Genomic DNA, 16,656 nt, shown 5'->3' with positions numbered 1-16,656 from the left:
TGGCAGCAGGAAGCCATTCCCCAAAAAGCCCCAGACACTTTTTTCCCATCCCAAGGAGCTCCTGGGATCCACGAGCATTTGGTGAGGAGGTTGGCTGGAAATATCCCTTAGGGAAAACGGGGATTATCCCTTTTTTCCCAAACAGCATCATCTTCCTCCCAATCTTTGATTCTTCCTCCCAACTTCTTTGGAATGTCGTTTCCAACCTCTGCTTTCTTGCAGAGCTCAGGATTTCCCCCAACCCTTTCTCTGGCTGAAGTTTTCCCCAATCCCAGCCCTTCTTCCCGAATTTCACTGAAACATGGGAAGATCCCTGCGAAACATTTTGGGAGGGGGGGGCTGAACATGGATTGTTCAATAAAATCATGGAATACTTTGGGTGGGAAGAGACCTCAAATCCCATCCAGTGCCACCCCCTGCCATGAGCAGGGACATTTTCCACTATCCCAGGGTGCTCCAAGCCCCATCCAACCTTGGACAATTCCAGAGGCTGCATCCCCTAAACTCACTTGCTTTTCCTGTTGGCTCATAAGCTGCATTCGCCCGTGAGTGTTTTTGAACCACACGGGCGTGTGCTCCTCACAGATCTCCTCATCCGAGGAGGAAAAGAAGTTTTCCAGAGTCTGGGACACGGTTTTCCCTCTCACAAACAGGGATTGCTCCTTACGGTTCCGGAGGAGGAAGCTGATGGAGAAAGCGGACATCTTGGAGAAGTTCAGCTTGCCTTTGTCTTTGTAGCTGTGCCAGAGGTGATAAAAAGATAAAAGAGATGTTAAAACACACAGGAATCCCTTTTTTTTTTGGTGCACTATCCCTGGAGAAAGCTCCAATTTATATCCCAATCCATCCTCATTATTCCTAGAATGGAATATCTTTCCAACCTGCACAGATTTGTCCTGGTGGAAGCAGGAATTGGTTGATTTTAGATATTTTAGAGATGGAAAATTGAGCTCATCCCTGGAATTCCAGACTGTTTGCAGAGCCAGGGAATGGGATTTCCCTCTTTTATTCCTCTCTTTTTCCAGGTCATGGCTCGTTTTCCTTCCTATCCCCAGCTCCAATGGACAGAAATTGGATCATTAAAACAACTCAGCATAAGGAAATTGATTCCTCTGCTCAGGAAAAGCAGAGCCTGGAGTGGTTGTGCCGCTCCAGCGGAAATGGGAAGCAGGAAAATCTCATTCCCAGTGGATTTCCATCTCCCTCTGAGGAGCTCCTTGGCTTTGAGCTGCCCCCAAAACAGCAACAGGGTCTGTGTCAGCAAGAGCAGGGCAAGGAGGGATTCCCCAGGCTCCCACGGATGCTCAAATCCCCGGAGCATCCAACTGGATCCATTTGGAAACCACAAATAACAAATTTCCCATTATTTCTGCTGCCTCAGATCCCAAAGGTTTCCTTCAAAACCATTTCCTTTTCCTTGTCCTTTCCCTGCTTCCACAAAGAATTCCCCACTCACTGTCTCCCAATGCTTCCGAATGCCAAGGAGTGGAATGTCTTGCACGTGACATTCCTTGGAAAAACATTTTTCCCCTTCTCTGCCACAGCTTTGTTGAAAGCCACGTAAAGGAATTTCAGCTCCGGGAATTTCTCCGCGTACTTGACCAAGGTCGAGGTTTTCCCTGTGCCTGGAGAGGAGAGGAAAATAAGGAATAAAATATCCAGAGTCAGGAATGAATGATTCCAGAAATTATTCTTTTCAACCTCCCTCTCCTGCTGTCCAAACTCCACTATTCCACTTCCCCCCCGATTTCAGAGAATCATGGAATTATTTAGGTTGGAAAAGTTCTTTAAGGTCAAGCCCAACCATTCTCCAGCAGTTCCAAGGGCATCCATGTCCCCCAGTGCCACATCCACAGGGTTTTTAAATCCCTCCAGGAATGGGGACTCCATCCCTGCCTCGGGCAGCTGTGCCAGGGTTGGATAAGCCTTTCCAGGATGGAATTTTTATAACATCCAACCTAAACCTATCCTGGCACAGCTTTAGGAACTGCCTGCTCCAGCCTGGATCCCTTTGCCATGGGCTCAGTCCCTCAGGAATGCTCCAGCCTGGATCCCTTTGCCATGGGCTCAGTCCTGCAGGAGCTGCTCCAGCCTGGATCCCTTTGCCATGGGCTCAGTCCTTCAGGAATGCTCCAGCCTGGATCCCTTTGCCATGGGCTCAGTCCTTCAGGAATGCTCCAGCCTGGATCCCTTTGCCATGGGCTCAGTCCTTCAGGAATGCTCCAGCCTGGATCCCTTTGCCATGGGCTCAGTCCTTCAGGAATGCTCCAGCCTGGATCCCTTTGCCATGGGCTCAGTCCTTCAGGAATGCTCCAGCCTGGATCCCTTTGCCATGGGCTCAGTCCTTCAGGAATGCTCCAGCCTGGATCCCTTTGCCATGGGCTCAGTCCTTCAGGAGCTGCTCCAGCCTGGATCCCTTTGCCATGGGCTCAGTCCCTCAGGAATGCTCCAGCCTGGATCCCTTGGCCATGGGCTCAGTCCCTCAGGAACTGCTCCAGCCTGGATCCCTTTGCCATGGGCTCAGTCCTTCAGGAGCTGCTCCAGCCTGGATCCCTTTGCCATAGGCTCAGTCCTGCAGGAGCTGCTCCAGCCTGGATCCCTTTGCCATGGGCTCAGTCCTTCAGGAATGCTCCAGCCTGGATAGCTTTGCCATGGGCTCAGTCCTTCAGGAATGCTCCAGCCTGGATCCCTTTGCCATGGGCTCAGTCCTGCAGGAACTGCTCCAGCCTGGATCCCTTTGCCATGGGCTCAGTCCTTCAGGAGCTGCTCCAGCCTGGATCCCTTTGCCATGGGCTCAGTCCTTCAGGAATGCTCCAGCCTGGATCCCTTTGCCATGGGCTCAGTCCTGCAGGAACTGCTCCAGCCTGGATCCCTTTGCCATGGGCTCAGTCCTTCAGGAGCTGCTCCAGCCTGGATCCCTTTGCCATGGGCTCAGTCCTGCAGGAATGCTCCAGCCTGGATCCCTTTGCCATGGGCTCAGTCCCTCAGGAATGCTCCAGCCTGGATCCCTTTGCCATGGGCTCAGTCCCTCAGGAATGCTCCAGCCTGGATCCCTTTGCCATGGGCTCAGTCCTGCAGGAACTGCTCCAGCCTGGATCCCTTTGCCATGGGCTCAGTCCTTCAGGAACTGCTCCAGCCTGGATCCCTTTGCCATGGGCTCAGTCCTTCACTGCTCCAGCCTGGATCCCTTTGCCATGGGCTCAGTCCTTCAGGAATGCTCCAGCCTGGATCCCTTTGCCATGGGCTCAGTCCTTCAGGAGCTGCTCCAGCCTGGATCCCTTTGCCATGGGCTCAGTCCTTCAGGAATGCTCCAGCCTGGATCCCTTTGCCATGGGCTCAGTCCCTCAGGAATGCTCCAACCTGGATCCCTTTGCCATGGGCTCAGTCCTTCAGGAATGCTCCAGCCTGGATCCCTTTGCCATGGGCTCAGTCCTTCAGGAACTGCTCCAGCCTGGATCCCTTTGCCATGGGCTCAGTCCTTCACTGCTCCAGCCTGGATCCCTTTGCCATGGGCTCAGTCCCTCAGGAATGCTCCAGCCTGGATCCCTTTGCCATGGGCTCAGTCCTTCACTGCTCCAGCCTGGATCCCTTTGCCATGGGCTCAGTCCTTCAGGAATGCTCCAGCCTGGATCCCTTTGCCATGGGCTCAGTCCTTCAGGAATGCTCCAGCCTGGATCCCTTTGCCATGGGCTCAGTCCTTCAGGAATGCTCCAGCCTGGATCCCTTTGCCATGGGCTCAGTCCTGCAGGAACTGCTCCAGCCTGGATCCCTTTGCCATGGGCTCAGTCCTTCAGGAATGCTCCAGCCTGGATCCCTTTGCCATGGGCTCAGTCCTTCAGGAACTGCTCCAGCCTGGATCCCTTTGCCATGGGCTCAGTCCTGCAGGAACTGCTCCAGCCTGGATCCCTTTGCCATGGGCTCAGTCCCTCAGGAATGCTCCAGCCTGGATCCCTTTGCCATGGGCTCAGTCCTTCAGGAACTGCTCCAGCCTGGATCCCTTTGCCATGGGCTCAGTCCTTCAGGAACTGCTCCAGCCTGGATCCCTTTGCCATGGGCTCAGTCCTGCAGGAACTGCTCCAGCCTGGATCCCTTTGCCATGGGCTCAGTCCTGCAGGAACTGCTCCAGCCTGGATCCCTTTGCCATGGGCTCAGTCCTGCAGGAGCTGCTCCAGCCTGGATCCCTTTGCCATGGGCTCAGTCCTTCACTGCTCCAGCCTGGATCCCTTTGCCATGGGCTCAGTCCCTCAGGAATGCTCCAGCCTGGATCCCTTTGCCATGGGCTCAGTCCTTCAGGAACTGCTCCAGCCTGGATCCCTTTGCCATGGGCTCAGTCCCTCAGGAACTGCTCCAGCCTGGATCCCTTTGCCATGGGCTCAGTCCCTCAGGAACTGCTCCAGCCTGGATCCCTTTGCCATGGGCTCAGTCCCTCAGGAATGCTCCAGCCTGGATCCCTTTGCCATGGGCTCAGTCCTTCAGGAATGCTCCAGCCTGGATCCCTTTGCCATGGGCTCAGTCCTGCAGGAGCTGCTCCAGCCTGGATCCCTTTGCCATGGGCTCAGTCCTTCAGGAATGCTCCAGCCTGGATCCCTTTGCCATGGGCTCAGTCCTTCAGGAATGCTCCAGCCTGGATCCCTTTGCCATGGGCTCAGTCCCTCAGGAATGCTCCAGCCTGGATCCCTTTGCCATGGGCTCAGTCCCTCAGGAATGCTCCAGCCTGGATCCCTTTGCCATGGGCTCAGTCCTGCAGGAATGCTCCAGCCTGGATCCCTTTGCCATGGGCTCAGTCCTTCAGGAACTGCTCCAGCCTGGATCCCTTTGCCATGGGCTCAGTCCCTCAGGAATGCTCCAGCCTGGATCCCTTTGCCATGGGCTCAGTCCTTCAGGAATGCTCCAGCCTGGATCCCTTTGCCATAGGCTCAGTCCTGCAGGAGCTGCTCCAGCCTGGATCCCTTTGCCATGGGCTCAGTCCCTCAGGAATGCTCCAGCCTGGATCCCTTTGCCATGGGCTCAGTCCTTCAGGAACTGCTCCAGCCTGGATCCCTTTGCCATGGGCTCAGTCCTTCAGGAACTGCTCCAGCCTGGATCCCTTTGCCATGGGCTCAGTCCTTCAGGAATGCTCCAGCCTGGATCCCTTTGCCATGGGCTCAGTCCCTCAGGAATGCTCCAGCCTGGATCCCTTTGCCATGGGCTCAGTCCTTCAGGAATGCTCCAGCCTGGATCCCTTTGCCATGGGCTCAGTCCTTCAGGAACTGCTCCAGCCTGGATCCCTTTGCCATGGGCTCAGTCCTTCAGGAATGCTCCAGCCTGGATCCCTTTGCCATGGGCTCAGTCCTGCAGGAACTGCTCCAGCCTGGATCCCTTTGCCATGGGCTCAGTCCTTCAGGAATGCTCCAGCCTGGATCCCTTTGCCATGGGCTCAGTCCTTCAGGAACTGCTCCAGCCTGGATCCCTTTGCCATGGGCTCAGTCCCTCAGGAATGCTCCAGCCTGGATCCCTTTGCCATGGGCTCAGTCCTTCAGGAACTGCTCCAGCCTGGATCCCTTTGCCATGGGCTCAGTCCTTCAGGAATGCTCCAGCCTGGATCCCTTTGCCATGGGCTCAGTCCTTCAGGAATGCTCCAGCCTGGATCCCTGTGGGGTCACAAATCCCACCAGGAATCGGCTCCAGCGTGGGCTCCTCTCTCCATGGATCCCCAGCTCCTGCCAGGACCCTGCTCCAGCAGGGATTCCCATGGGATCACAGCCTCCCTCAGACATTCCCTCTTCCTCCAGGAGTTACAGGGAAATCTCTACTCCAGCACCTGGAGAATCTCCCTCCTTTCCCAACCTCGGGATCTGCAGGGCTGTTCCACCTTTTCCCACTCCTCCCTTCAGTGTTTTTATTCTGCCTCCATTTCTGGGAGGTTTTCCCTTAAATTTGTTATCCCAGCACAAGTTGATCCCTTTGGGATCTCACAGTCCCTCGGACAGAGGGATCAAGGAGGGAAGGAGCAGACTGGGAATTTTCCATTGATTTTTCCAACATCATTTTGGGCTCTTACCTGCAAATGCCATAATTTTCACTGTTTGGCCAGGCTCAATCTTGTGATTCAAAATCCTCTGCTGCTCATGGGTCAGTCTGACACCACTGACATCTGACACAGTCTGACATCCACTAAAAACAGGGAAAAAACTCCAATCAAAAGTGGGAACGGAATCCCTAAAAGAAATTCTAATTTATAAAGAAATTCCCATTTATTTTAGGGATTTAAAAATCCCTAAACTAAATCCTCCCACATAAAACAAATTAACAGGGAAACCAGGGATTGACTGATCCCATCCCATCTTGGGAGCAATTTGGTTTTTGGGAAAAGGAGAAAAGCAAGGAATGAGAAAATTTTGGAGATAAAATAAAAAAACTTGGGAAAGATTTTTTTAGGAAATACAGGAAAACATCACACACAAAACCAGGAAAATATCTTTTTAAGGGACTAAGCTGTGCTTTAAGAATGAATTTGGCACCTTAAGCTCATTAAAACCAGTTTTATCTTTGCTAGACCTCAGTGCTGGATGGATTTATCCCATTCCCCTTTCCAGGTAAGGATAAGGAATGGAATGACTCAATCCAGGGTAACTGCAGCCGAAAGGGAACCAAGCCTGGATCTCCACAGGCCAGGGAAGTGTTTTATTCCTTACTGGCTCTGGAGCCAGGCTGGGAGAGCTGGGAATGTTCCCCTGGAGAAGAGAAGGCTCCAGGGAGAGCTGAGAGCCCCTTGCAGGGCCTAAAGGGGCTCCAGGAGAGCTGCAGAGGGACTGGGGCCAAGGCATGGAGGGACAGGAGCCAGGGAATGGCTTCCCAGTGCCAGAGGGCAGGGCTGGATGGGAGATTGGGAATTGGGAATTGCTGGCTGGGAGGGTGGGCAGGGGCTGGAATGGAATTCCCAGAGCAGCTGGGGCTGCCCCTGGATCCCTGGCAGTGCCCAAGGCCAGGCTGGACATTGGGGCTTGGAGCAGCCTGGGATAGTGGGAGGTGTCCCTGCCCATGGCAGGGCTGGCACTGGATGATTCCAAACCATTCCATGATTCCATGACAGACCCAGCAGGGAATTTAAACTCGGCAATTCCAGTTTCACAGATTTAAGGCCCAATCCTGATTTTCCTCTGGGAATTCCTGGAGAAGGTGGCAAGGACCAGGATCAGCTCCTCATCCATGTCCACCTTTTCCTGCTGTGGAACATTTTGCTCCCCATTCCATGGAATGCTCAGCATTCCCTCAGGACTCCGGGCACTGCTTGGATCACCCGGACTAGGATTACCTGGAAGCCACTCTTCCCTCTTCCAGAGGCTGCACAATTCCAGAGGCATTTTCCATCAGGTACAAACAGTAGAAAAGATTGTAGTGAATCCTGGGGAAAAAAAAGGATCAACCAGGAATTATTGCTGAGAAATCATTAATAACAAATTAAACCTCTGCAGCCGCTTCAACACCATCAATATCCTGGATACTTCCCCCAAAAAAACCCCTCAAGCTCTGCAGGAAATTATGGATATTTTGAAGTGCTTTTACCTGTTTCCTTCATCCTTATCTCATCCTCACTGCAATCCTGAAGGAATTGGTGGGATTTACCTGCACCACCAGGAACCTTTGGGAACAACAGGATCGTGAGGGAAGGAGCTCCCAGGACTTGGAACGAAGTAAAATAAATCAATTTTGGGGAGGTAGTAAAAAAGTGAAATTGTTAGAGCTGAGCAGGAAGTTCCTTGAAATCCTGCTTTTATTTTGGGGAAAAATGGTTGGGTTTTTTTTGGAATTCTGCTCGGAAAAGTGCCAGCAAAGGCACCGTGGGGACAGCTCTGAGTGTGGCCTCTCCCTCAGCCCTGCCAGCTTTGGGTTCCAGGGTCTTCCATGCAAACACAACCTGGGATCAGAGTCCACGGGATAATTCTGCTCTCCTGAACCACAATCAACAGCAGAGCCTGGGGGTAGGGGGAGCTGAGAGGGAATTTGGGGCTGCTTTGGGATTTCAAAGTGAAGCACTTCTTGTTTCAGGATGGTTTTGTGGGAGGTTTTGAACTCTGAAAAGAATTCTTGGTGGTTTTTTACTGCAGAGGGAAGAGCAAAGAGACTCTTTGCTTTGCATTGTGTTGACAACAACTGGTTTAAAATTAACCTGGGTTCTCCATCAGGGCTTTCCCACTGTGGTTTTCCCTCTTTTAGGGCAGTTTTGCTGGTTTTTTCCACTCCCCAGGACAGATTTTGTGTCTCCCATCGGATGATTTGGATTAAAATTAACCTGGATTCTCCATCAGGGCTTTCCCACTGTGGTTTTCCCTCTTTCAGGGCAGTTTTGCTCCTTTCTTCCACCCTTCAGGACAGATTTTGTGTCTCCCACCATGATGTGAACTCTCAGAATATTAATTACTGCAGGGGCTGCAAACAGGGATCAGGCAATTCCTCCAGGACACATTTCCTCCTGATTCCCTAAATCTCAGTGTGGTCATTCCCAGTTTTTCTGGGCTGGAGATGCTAAAATCCCTGGATTTTGACCTTGAGCACAACTCTCATTGCTGGCCAGGGCCATCCTGCCACATTTTCTGCAGGTTAATGACTTGATCCAGCAATTATCCATCATTAACAGCCCACACAAATATCCCAAATTCCCTGAGGAAGCAGAGGATGAACCTCTCCATGTCCCACAGGCTGGGTTAGAACTCCCAGCTTCCAGAGCCATCTAATTCCTGGCTAGTTTCATTCTCCAGGCCAGTTCCTTGCCAGTTTTCTCCCAAGAAGGATTTACCTGTGTCCTTCATCCTCATCCTCACTGCAATCCTGATGGAATCCGAAGGAATCTGTGGGGAAGATCCTTTTGGTTTTGGGAACAAAAGGATCGTGAGGGAAGGAGCTCCCAAGACTTGGAATGAAGTAAAATAAATCAATTTTGGGGAGGTAATAACAATGTGAAATTGTTGGAGCTGAGCAGGAAGTTCCTTGAAATGCTGCTTTTATTTTGGGGACAAAAGAGGGGTTTTTTTGGAATTCTGCCTGGAAAAGTGACAGGATAAAGGGGAATGGCTTCCCACTGCCAGAGGACAGGGATAATGGGATATTGGGAAGCAATTCCTGACTGGGAGGGTGGTGAGGCCCTGGAATGGAATTCCCAGAGAAGCTGTAGCTGCCTCATCCCTGGAAACGTCCAAGGCCAGGCTTGGAGCAAGCTGGGAGAGTGGGAAGCGTCCCTGGGCGTGGCAGGGATGGAACGGGAAGCTCCTGACCTGTTGGTGATGGGAATGCCCCTGTCCCTCATGGCAAACAGCAGCGTGGCCATGCAGTAAAGCACCTCGGTCACCTCCACCACGGACAGCTCGGAGCGGGGGCTCCGCAGGCATTCCAGGAGCCTCCGGATGTCGCCGACGCCGTCGGAGAACAGCACCATGACCGCAAGGATGGCCCACATCTTCTCAGCCTGGGGTGGGCAAGGACAAGGGAGAGTGAGGAGAAAGCTTGGAGATTTCGGGAGGATGGAAAACATCCCCCTTGGATGCTGGAAAATTCCATGAGGAGCTGTTAAATCCTCCTCAGTCGGCCTGAATTATCCCAGAGGGAGAAACCTGGGACACAGGAGGGGGGAGATGGGACCTCAAAGCAGCAGGAAGTTGGTAAAAAACCACAAATAAGAATAAAACCCACCCCTGCCTTGCTCTTTAAGTCTGGGAATTTGTGGAGCACACAGACTTGAGCCTTTGGGAAGAGGGGATGGCTTCCCAAACTCCGGAGAACCGCGCTGGGATCCACCTTCGGGCCCGTGGCCGTGGATGACACCAACCTGTGCAGGAGGAACAACAAGGGATTTACTCTCCAAGGAAATTGTGTCTCCTCCAAAGCCCCCCCAGAGAGGCTGCAGGAGGTTTCATTCATCCCTGCTGTGTTTCCCACGGAATTGCAGCAGCCGGAACCCGGATTTCCAGCCCATTCCTGCGCCAGGAGTCATTTAGATGAGTAATTTCCAGTTCTGTGACACACAGAACCTGGAATAACTTCCTGCATCCAGCCCTCAGCCTGGAAGTTCCTTCTGGCTGTCTCCAAGTCTCCTTTAGTGGAATTCCGTGCCCAGGGGTTGGAACGGGATGATTTTAAGGTTTCCCTCCAATCCAAACCATTCCATGATTCCAGAAGGCGGATCCGCCTTGCTCCTAACCCAATTCCACCCTTGCTCTCTGGATCACAGGGATCTGAGCAAAGCACTTGTGGTTCTCAAGGATTTGTCTTGGGATTGGGCCGGTTGGGAGCTGTGAGGGGATAAATCAGTGCAGATCCAGGAAATCTGCTTTCCAGGAATGGGAAAAGAGGAAAATTCTATTGGAAATAGAATCATGGAATCATGGTCTCTACAGCTCCACATCAGGCAGGGCAAGACTAATTCCAGCCCCTTTCTACCTTTCCAGATTTCATCCTCTACCTGTACATTCCCTGGAATCCTGGGATCAGTTTTGGGCTTGGGAATGGAGCTGGGAAGGGGCTGGAGCCCCAGGAGTGGCTGAGGGAGCTGGAAAGGGGCTCAGCCTGGAGCAAAGGAGGCTCCGGGGGGACCTTGTGGCTCTGCACAAGTCCCTGACAGGAGGGGGCAGCCGGGGGGGTCGGGCTCTGCTCCCAGGGAACAGGGACAGGAGAGAGGGAACGGCCTCAGGATGGGCCAGGGGAGGTTTTGATTGGATTTTAGGGAAAATTTCTCCATGGAAAAGGTTGGAAAGCATTGGAATGGGCTGCCCAGGGCAGGGGTGGAGTCGCCATTCCCGGAGGGATTTCAAATCCCTGTGGATGTGGCACCTGGGGATGTGGGCAGTGGTGGCCTTGGCAGTGCTGGGAATGGTTGGACTCAATGTCCTAGCCTTTTCCAAGCTAAATAATTCCATGATTCCAGGATCTTGTGTCCAAACAGACTCAGAAGAAGAAAAGGAAAGTTTTGTACCTATTTTTAGTGTTTTTTCCTATTAAAATCACTTTTCCTCCTGCATTCCCACATCTCCCACCTGTTTAGAAGACAAACTCATCCCTCTCCCGGCAAATCCTGGGATCCAATGGAAAAAACCCCAAAGCAAGGAAAATCTGAGGATCTACAGGTGCAAAATGGACTCACCTGATCAGCCCCAAGACACATCCCTCCTGCTCCTTGGTTATGGAAAACTCCTGCAGGATCTGCTCAACCCTGCGCAGGGCCATGTCCTCCTTCATCAGGTACCGCTGGTAGAGCTTTTTCCAAGGAATAAACTGGAATGGGAAGCACAGAGCAGCAGCTTTCAGCTCCCAGCATTCTGAACCGGGATTCCAGGGGCAAGGAGCCAATCCAGGAGGCTCCCAAAGTCCTGGAGTTGAAAAAGGAGCTGGATGGGAATGGGAGATGAGGAAGGAAAGAGGAAAAAATGAGGGGAAAAAGAGGGGGAAAAGAGGGAAGAGAGGGGAGAGAGGGGAAAAAAGAGAGAGGGGAAAAAGAGAGGGGGAGAAAGAGAGGGGGAGAAAGAGAGGGGGAGAAAGAGAGGGGGAAAAAGAGAGGGGGAAAAAGAGAGGGGGAAATGGAGAGGGGAAATGCAAGAAGGGGAAGAAGAGGGAAAAAAAGAGGGAAAAACGGAGGGGAAAACGGAGGGGAAAACGGAGGGGAAAACGGAGGGGAAAACGGAGGGGAAAACGGAGGGAAAAAAGGAGGGAAAAAAGGAGGGAAAAAAGGAGGGAAAAAAGGAGGGAAAAAAGGAGGGAAAAAAGGAGGGAAAAAGGAGGGAAAAAGGAGGGAAAAAGGAGGGAAAAAGGAGGGAAAAAGGAGGGAAAAAGGAGGGAAAAAGGAGGGAAAAAGGAGGGAAAAAGGAGGGAAAAAGGAGGGAAAAAGGAGGGGAAAAGGAGGGGAAAAGGAGGGGAAAAGGAGGGGAAAAGGAGGGGAAAAGGAGGGGAAAAGGAGGGGAAAAGGAGGGAAAAGGAGGGAAAAGGAGGGAAAAGGAGGGAAAAGGAGGGAAAAAGGAGGGAAAAAGGAGGAAAAAGGAGGAAAAAGGAGGAAGAAGGAGGAAGAAGGAGGAAAAAGGAGGAAAAAGGAGGAAAAAGGAGGAAAAAGGAGGAAGAAAGAGGAAGAAAGAGGAAGAAAGAGGAAGAAAGAGGAAGAAAGAGGAAGAAGGGGGAAAAAAGAGGGGAAGAAAGGGGGAAAAGAGGGGGAAAAGGAGAAAAGAGGAAAGAAGAGGAAAAGAGGAAAAAATGGAAGAAGGGGAAGAAGGAGGAAAAGAGGGAAAAGAGGGGGAAAAAGACAAAAAAATAGGAAAAAAGAGGAAAAAAGAGAAGAAAAAGGGGAATAAAGGGGAAAAAGGAAAAAAGGAGAAAAGAGGAAAAGAGGAGAAAAGAGGAAAAGAGGAGAAAAGAGGAGAAAAGAGGAGAAAAGAGGAGAAAAGAGGAGAAAAGAGGAGAAAAGAGGAGAAAAGAGGAGAAAAGAGGAGAAAAAGGGGAAGAAAGAGAAGAAGAAGGGGAAGAAAGAGAAGAAAAAGAGGGGAAAAAAGGGAAAAATGAGGGAAATAGAAGAGGGGAAAAAAAAGACGGAAAAGAGGGGAAAAGAGGCAAGAAGCTTCAAAGGCTGCAAACAGGGCTGGTTTTTTGGGAACGATGGGAACAGGGCGATGCTGCTCCAGTTTCAAACATCCAAACATTCCATAAATTCATCCATTTAATTCACATGTTCCACCCCGTGCCCGGGATCTGCTCTGAGGCTTAAAATCCCTGAGTCCACGAAGGGCTGTCATCCCAATCCCACTGTTTGGATTTCTCCAGGAAAACCAGGGAGGACGGAGTTTTCGGATGTGTCAGGGAGGGAGGAGCAGATGTGGGAGAGGATTTGGGAACATCCCATCTCTGCAGCTCTGCACGCCCATGGCACAACTCCTGCATCGTGTCCAGCCTTATCCATCCAAATCGATGGGAATGGCATGAAGGAAAACTTGGATCTCCATCAAAATGTGGGCTGAGGGCACTCACCACCACTCTGAGTGTTCCCAGTGGGAATGGGGAGCAGGGCTGGTTGTTCCCAAGCTGCTTTTTGTGGGATTTAGGGATCATTCCTGCTGCCAAAACAACTTCCAGATGTTCGCCTTGACTCCGGATGAACCAAAATCCGTAAAAACAGAGCTCCAGGATTTTCCCCTAAATCCATCAGGTGACAGGAGACACCACAAACACACCCAGAGGCTTGGGGAATCAAGCAGGAATTCCCTGGATGATCCCTCAGGAAAAAAAACCACCGAAAGGGGATTTTATGGAATCCTTCTTTCCATGTATGGGAAGGAATGCGGCTCCAAGATGGATTTTGGATAGAGGGTGGCAATTTTAGGTCCAGAAGACCAAAACGTGGCAGGAGACCTAAAAATTGAAGCATTGTGGGAATAATCTAGGGATTTAAAGGAACCAGAGGCTTGAGGACGCTGCAGGAGTTCCCTGGATGATCCCTCAGGGAAAAAGGGCTGCCGGGAGACAGTGAAAGGGGATTTTATGGAATCTCTCTTTCCATGGGAAGGAATCCATAAAAACAGAGTTCCAGGATTTTCCCCTAAATCCATCAGGTGACAGGAGACACCACAAACACACCCAGAGGCTTGGGGAATCAAGCAGGAATTCCCTGGATGATCCCTCAGGGAAAAAAACCACCGAAAGGGGATTTTATGGAATCCTTCTTTCCATGTATGGGAAGGAATGCGGCTCCAAGATGGATTTTGGATAGAGGGTGGCAATTTTAGGTCCAGGAGACCTAAAAATTCAAGGAATCGAGGGATTCAAAGGAACAAAGAGAGCCAGACAGAGCATGGATGATCCCATGGGATAATCCCAGAGCATTCCTTACCAGCGGATCCCGGATTATCTCCCTCCAGGAGTGACACACCAGGCTCAGGTTCTGGTACAGATCCAGCACGGGCAGGAAGGCAAAGATATTCCTGAGGACTTCGGCAGGAAGATCTTCCATCGTTCCCTGAGGCACTTCCCAGTTCCGAGTGCCCAGGAGCCCGTAGTGGGTGTCGGGAAGCGGTTCCACTTCCAGGTCTTCACATTCCTGCTTGATCCGGCTCAGGTCTGGAATTTTCTTGTCAGGCTCCCCCCACGGATCCTGCTCTTCCTTGGGAACGCCTGAGGCCGCAGTGGGAAGAGCCCTTTTCCTGGAATGTCCCCTGGGAGCTGCCACGAAGTCCTGGTCATCCAGACAAATCAAGGAATTGCTGCTGGTGTCCCTCGTGTCCCTGAAGGAATCACTGGATCCAGGGAAAAAGGGATCCAGCGGCTCTTCCTTGATCCCACAGCTCCTCATCCCTGCAGCCCCCACTTGCTGCTTCTCTTGTCGTTTTCCGAAGAAATCCAGGATGTTCCTCTGCCGGCCGGGTCCTGCACAAAGGGGGAGAGTGGGAATGAATTCCATGGAAATCAGGGAATGCTCGGCTCCTCCCAGAAGGTGGGAGCTGTTCCAGGTGCTCCAGAAGAACTCGGGAGTTGAATTTGGGATTTTGGTGCCAGGTCCCAGCTCAGCAGGGAATGTTCTCTGGGGAGAGAGTGAGGTACAGGCAAAATTCCAATCAAAACGGGCCTGAATCCCACGTTCCATGGCCACTGAGGCACTCAGGAATAATTCAGGATGATTTTTCCTTGCTTTCTGCCTGTCTGCTCAGCCACAGGTGCGGGAGGCAGCAGAGATTTTGAGGCCTCAAATAAAATAAAATTAAAATGAAATAAAATAAAATAAAATACATAAAATGAAATACAAAAATAAAATAAATAAAATACAAAAAAAAGAAATATAAAAATAAAATGAAATGCAAAAATAAAATTAAATTAAATACAAAAATAAAACAAATAAAATTAAATACAAAAATAAAATAAAATACAAAAAAATAAATAAAATGAAACATAAAAATAAAATGAAATGCAAAAATAAAATAAAATTTAAAAATTAAATTTAAAAATTACACAAAATAAAATACAAAAATAAAATAAATAAAATGAAATATAAAGATAAAATAAAATGAAATACAAAAATAAAATGAATAAAATGAATATTAAAATAAAATAAAATACAAAAATAAAATAAATAAAATAAAACTTAAAAATTAATATAAAGTATGACATGAAATAAATAAAAATAAAGAAAATAACATTAAAATAACACTAAAATAAAATTATGTAACAAAATAATATTGAAATAAAATTCAAAAATAAAATAAAACTGAAATAATATAATGTAAAATCCATAAAATTGATAAAGTAAACAAATAAAGCAATGAAATAAACCAGCAAATTATTAAAATACAATAAATAAAACCTAAAGAAAATAAAAATAATAAAGACAGAAAATAAAATACAAAGTAACAAAATAACAACGACATAAAAATCATAGAAATAATATTAAAATACTGTAAAATAACATTAAAAATAACAAAACAAAACCAAAAATAAAATAAAATAAATAAAATAAAACGAATAAAATCACAAACTTACTCTCTCAGAAAGGGAATTAGTCAAGGAAACGCTTTTTCATGGAATAATGGAATGGGTTGCGTTGGAAAGGACCTCAGAGCCCCTCCAGTGCCACTCCTGCCATGGGCAGGGACACCTCCCACTGTGCCAGGCTGCTCCAGCCCCAATGTCCAGCCTGGCCTTGGGCACTGCCAGGGATCCAGGGGCAGCCCCAGCTGCTCTGGGAATTCCATTCCAGCCCCTGCCCACCCTCCCAGCCAGCAATTCCCAATTGCCAATCTCCCATCCAGCCCTGCCCTCTGGCACTGGGAAGCCATTCCCTGGCTCCTGTCCCTCCAGGCCTTGGCCCCAGTCCCTCTGCAGCTCTCCTGGAGCCCCTTTAGGCCCTGCAAGGGGCTCGCAGCTCTCCCTGGAGCCTTCCCTTCTCCAGGGGAACATTCCCAGCTCTCCCAGCCTGGCACAGAGCAGAGGGGCTCCAGCTCGCTCCCAGAATTCCCAGGCAGCACCTCTGGGATGCGTCCGTGTCCCCTGGGTGGGATGAAGGCCTCGATTTCTTCCTCCTCTGCCTCGTCCCTGGCTCAGGGGCTGCCTGAGGGGGGAGGAGCCTTCGGCGCTCTGGGCCAGAGCTTCGCACTCGGGGGCTGTGAGGTGCCTCTTCTTGAACCTCTTCATCCCTGTTTCCACACAGGAGAACAAAAAATAAAAGGAAAAGCCCCAAATCCAAACTGTCAGGGAACGATGACACTGAATCCACCAGCACAAAAGCACGGTTTCCCCTCAGGAATTTTTAGAGGTCCCGGTGTTTCAGCGAGGAGTTTTTCTGGAGGGATGGGACAAGATGGAATGGCTGAGAGCAGGGATAGACGGGATATGGGGAAGGAATTCCTGGCTGGGAGGGAGGGGCTGGAATGGAATTCCCAGAGCAGCTGTGGCTGCCCCTGGATCCCTGGAAGTGTCCAAGGCCGGGTTGGATGGAGCTTGGAGCAGCCTGGGACAGTGGGAGGTGTCCCTGCCCATGGAATGAGGTGGAATTGGAGGAGCTTTAAATTCCCTTCCAACCCAATCCAGTCCGGAATTCTGGGATTCTGTTTGCAGTCACTCCAATGTTGGTTCCACCACGAGGCTTTGGAACAAGAGGACAACAAAAAAAAAAACCCCCAGAATCCTGGAAGGTTTTCCAGATTTTTTTTCTCCAACACC

The 16,656-nt window shown here is 50.3% G+C and overlaps 1 protein-coding gene across 7 annotated transcripts in view; it reads right to left on the bottom strand.

Annotated features, from left to right (window-relative positions):
• FBH1 (F-box DNA helicase 1) overlaps positions 1–16,656 on the bottom strand; it is a 37,303-nt gene that overhangs the window by 18,761 nt on the left and 1,886 nt on the right. For 5 of the 7 annotated variants that reach the window (XR_007202957.1, XM_048300181.1, XM_048300182.1 and 2 more), the window contains exons 2-10: positions 15,963–16,130; positions 13,838–14,370; positions 11,114–11,244; positions 9,667–9,802; positions 9,252–9,442; positions 7,295–7,384; positions 6,041–6,153; positions 1,457–1,625; positions 510–738 (exon numbers count right to left, since the gene is read on the bottom strand). Coding sequence is in view for 6 of the 7 variants with exons in the window: in XM_048300181.1 (XP_048156138.1) it covers positions 510–738; positions 1,457–1,625; positions 6,041–6,153; positions 7,295–7,384; positions 9,252–9,442; positions 9,667–9,802; positions 11,114–11,244; positions 13,838–14,370; positions 15,963–16,128 (1,758 nt within the window). In the remaining variant the exon portion in view is untranslated. The remainder of the gene's footprint in view (positions 1–509; positions 739–1,456; positions 1,626–6,040; positions 6,154–7,294; positions 7,385–9,251; positions 9,443–9,666; positions 9,803–11,113; positions 11,245–13,837; positions 14,371–15,962; positions 16,131–16,656) is intronic. The other 2 variants (XM_048300184.1, XM_048300183.1) reach the window with 1 other exon arrangement.

The sequence above is a fragment of the Corvus hawaiiensis genome, chromosome 4, assembly GCF_020740725.1.
Source record: "Corvus hawaiiensis isolate bCorHaw1 chromosome 4, bCorHaw1.pri.cur, whole genome shotgun sequence".
NCBI classification, from domain to species: domain Eukaryota; kingdom Metazoa; phylum Chordata; class Aves; order Passeriformes; family Corvidae; genus Corvus; species Corvus hawaiiensis.
The sequence above is the reverse complement of the archived record's forward strand: the minus strand, read 5'-3'. Positions and strand labels throughout refer to the sequence as shown.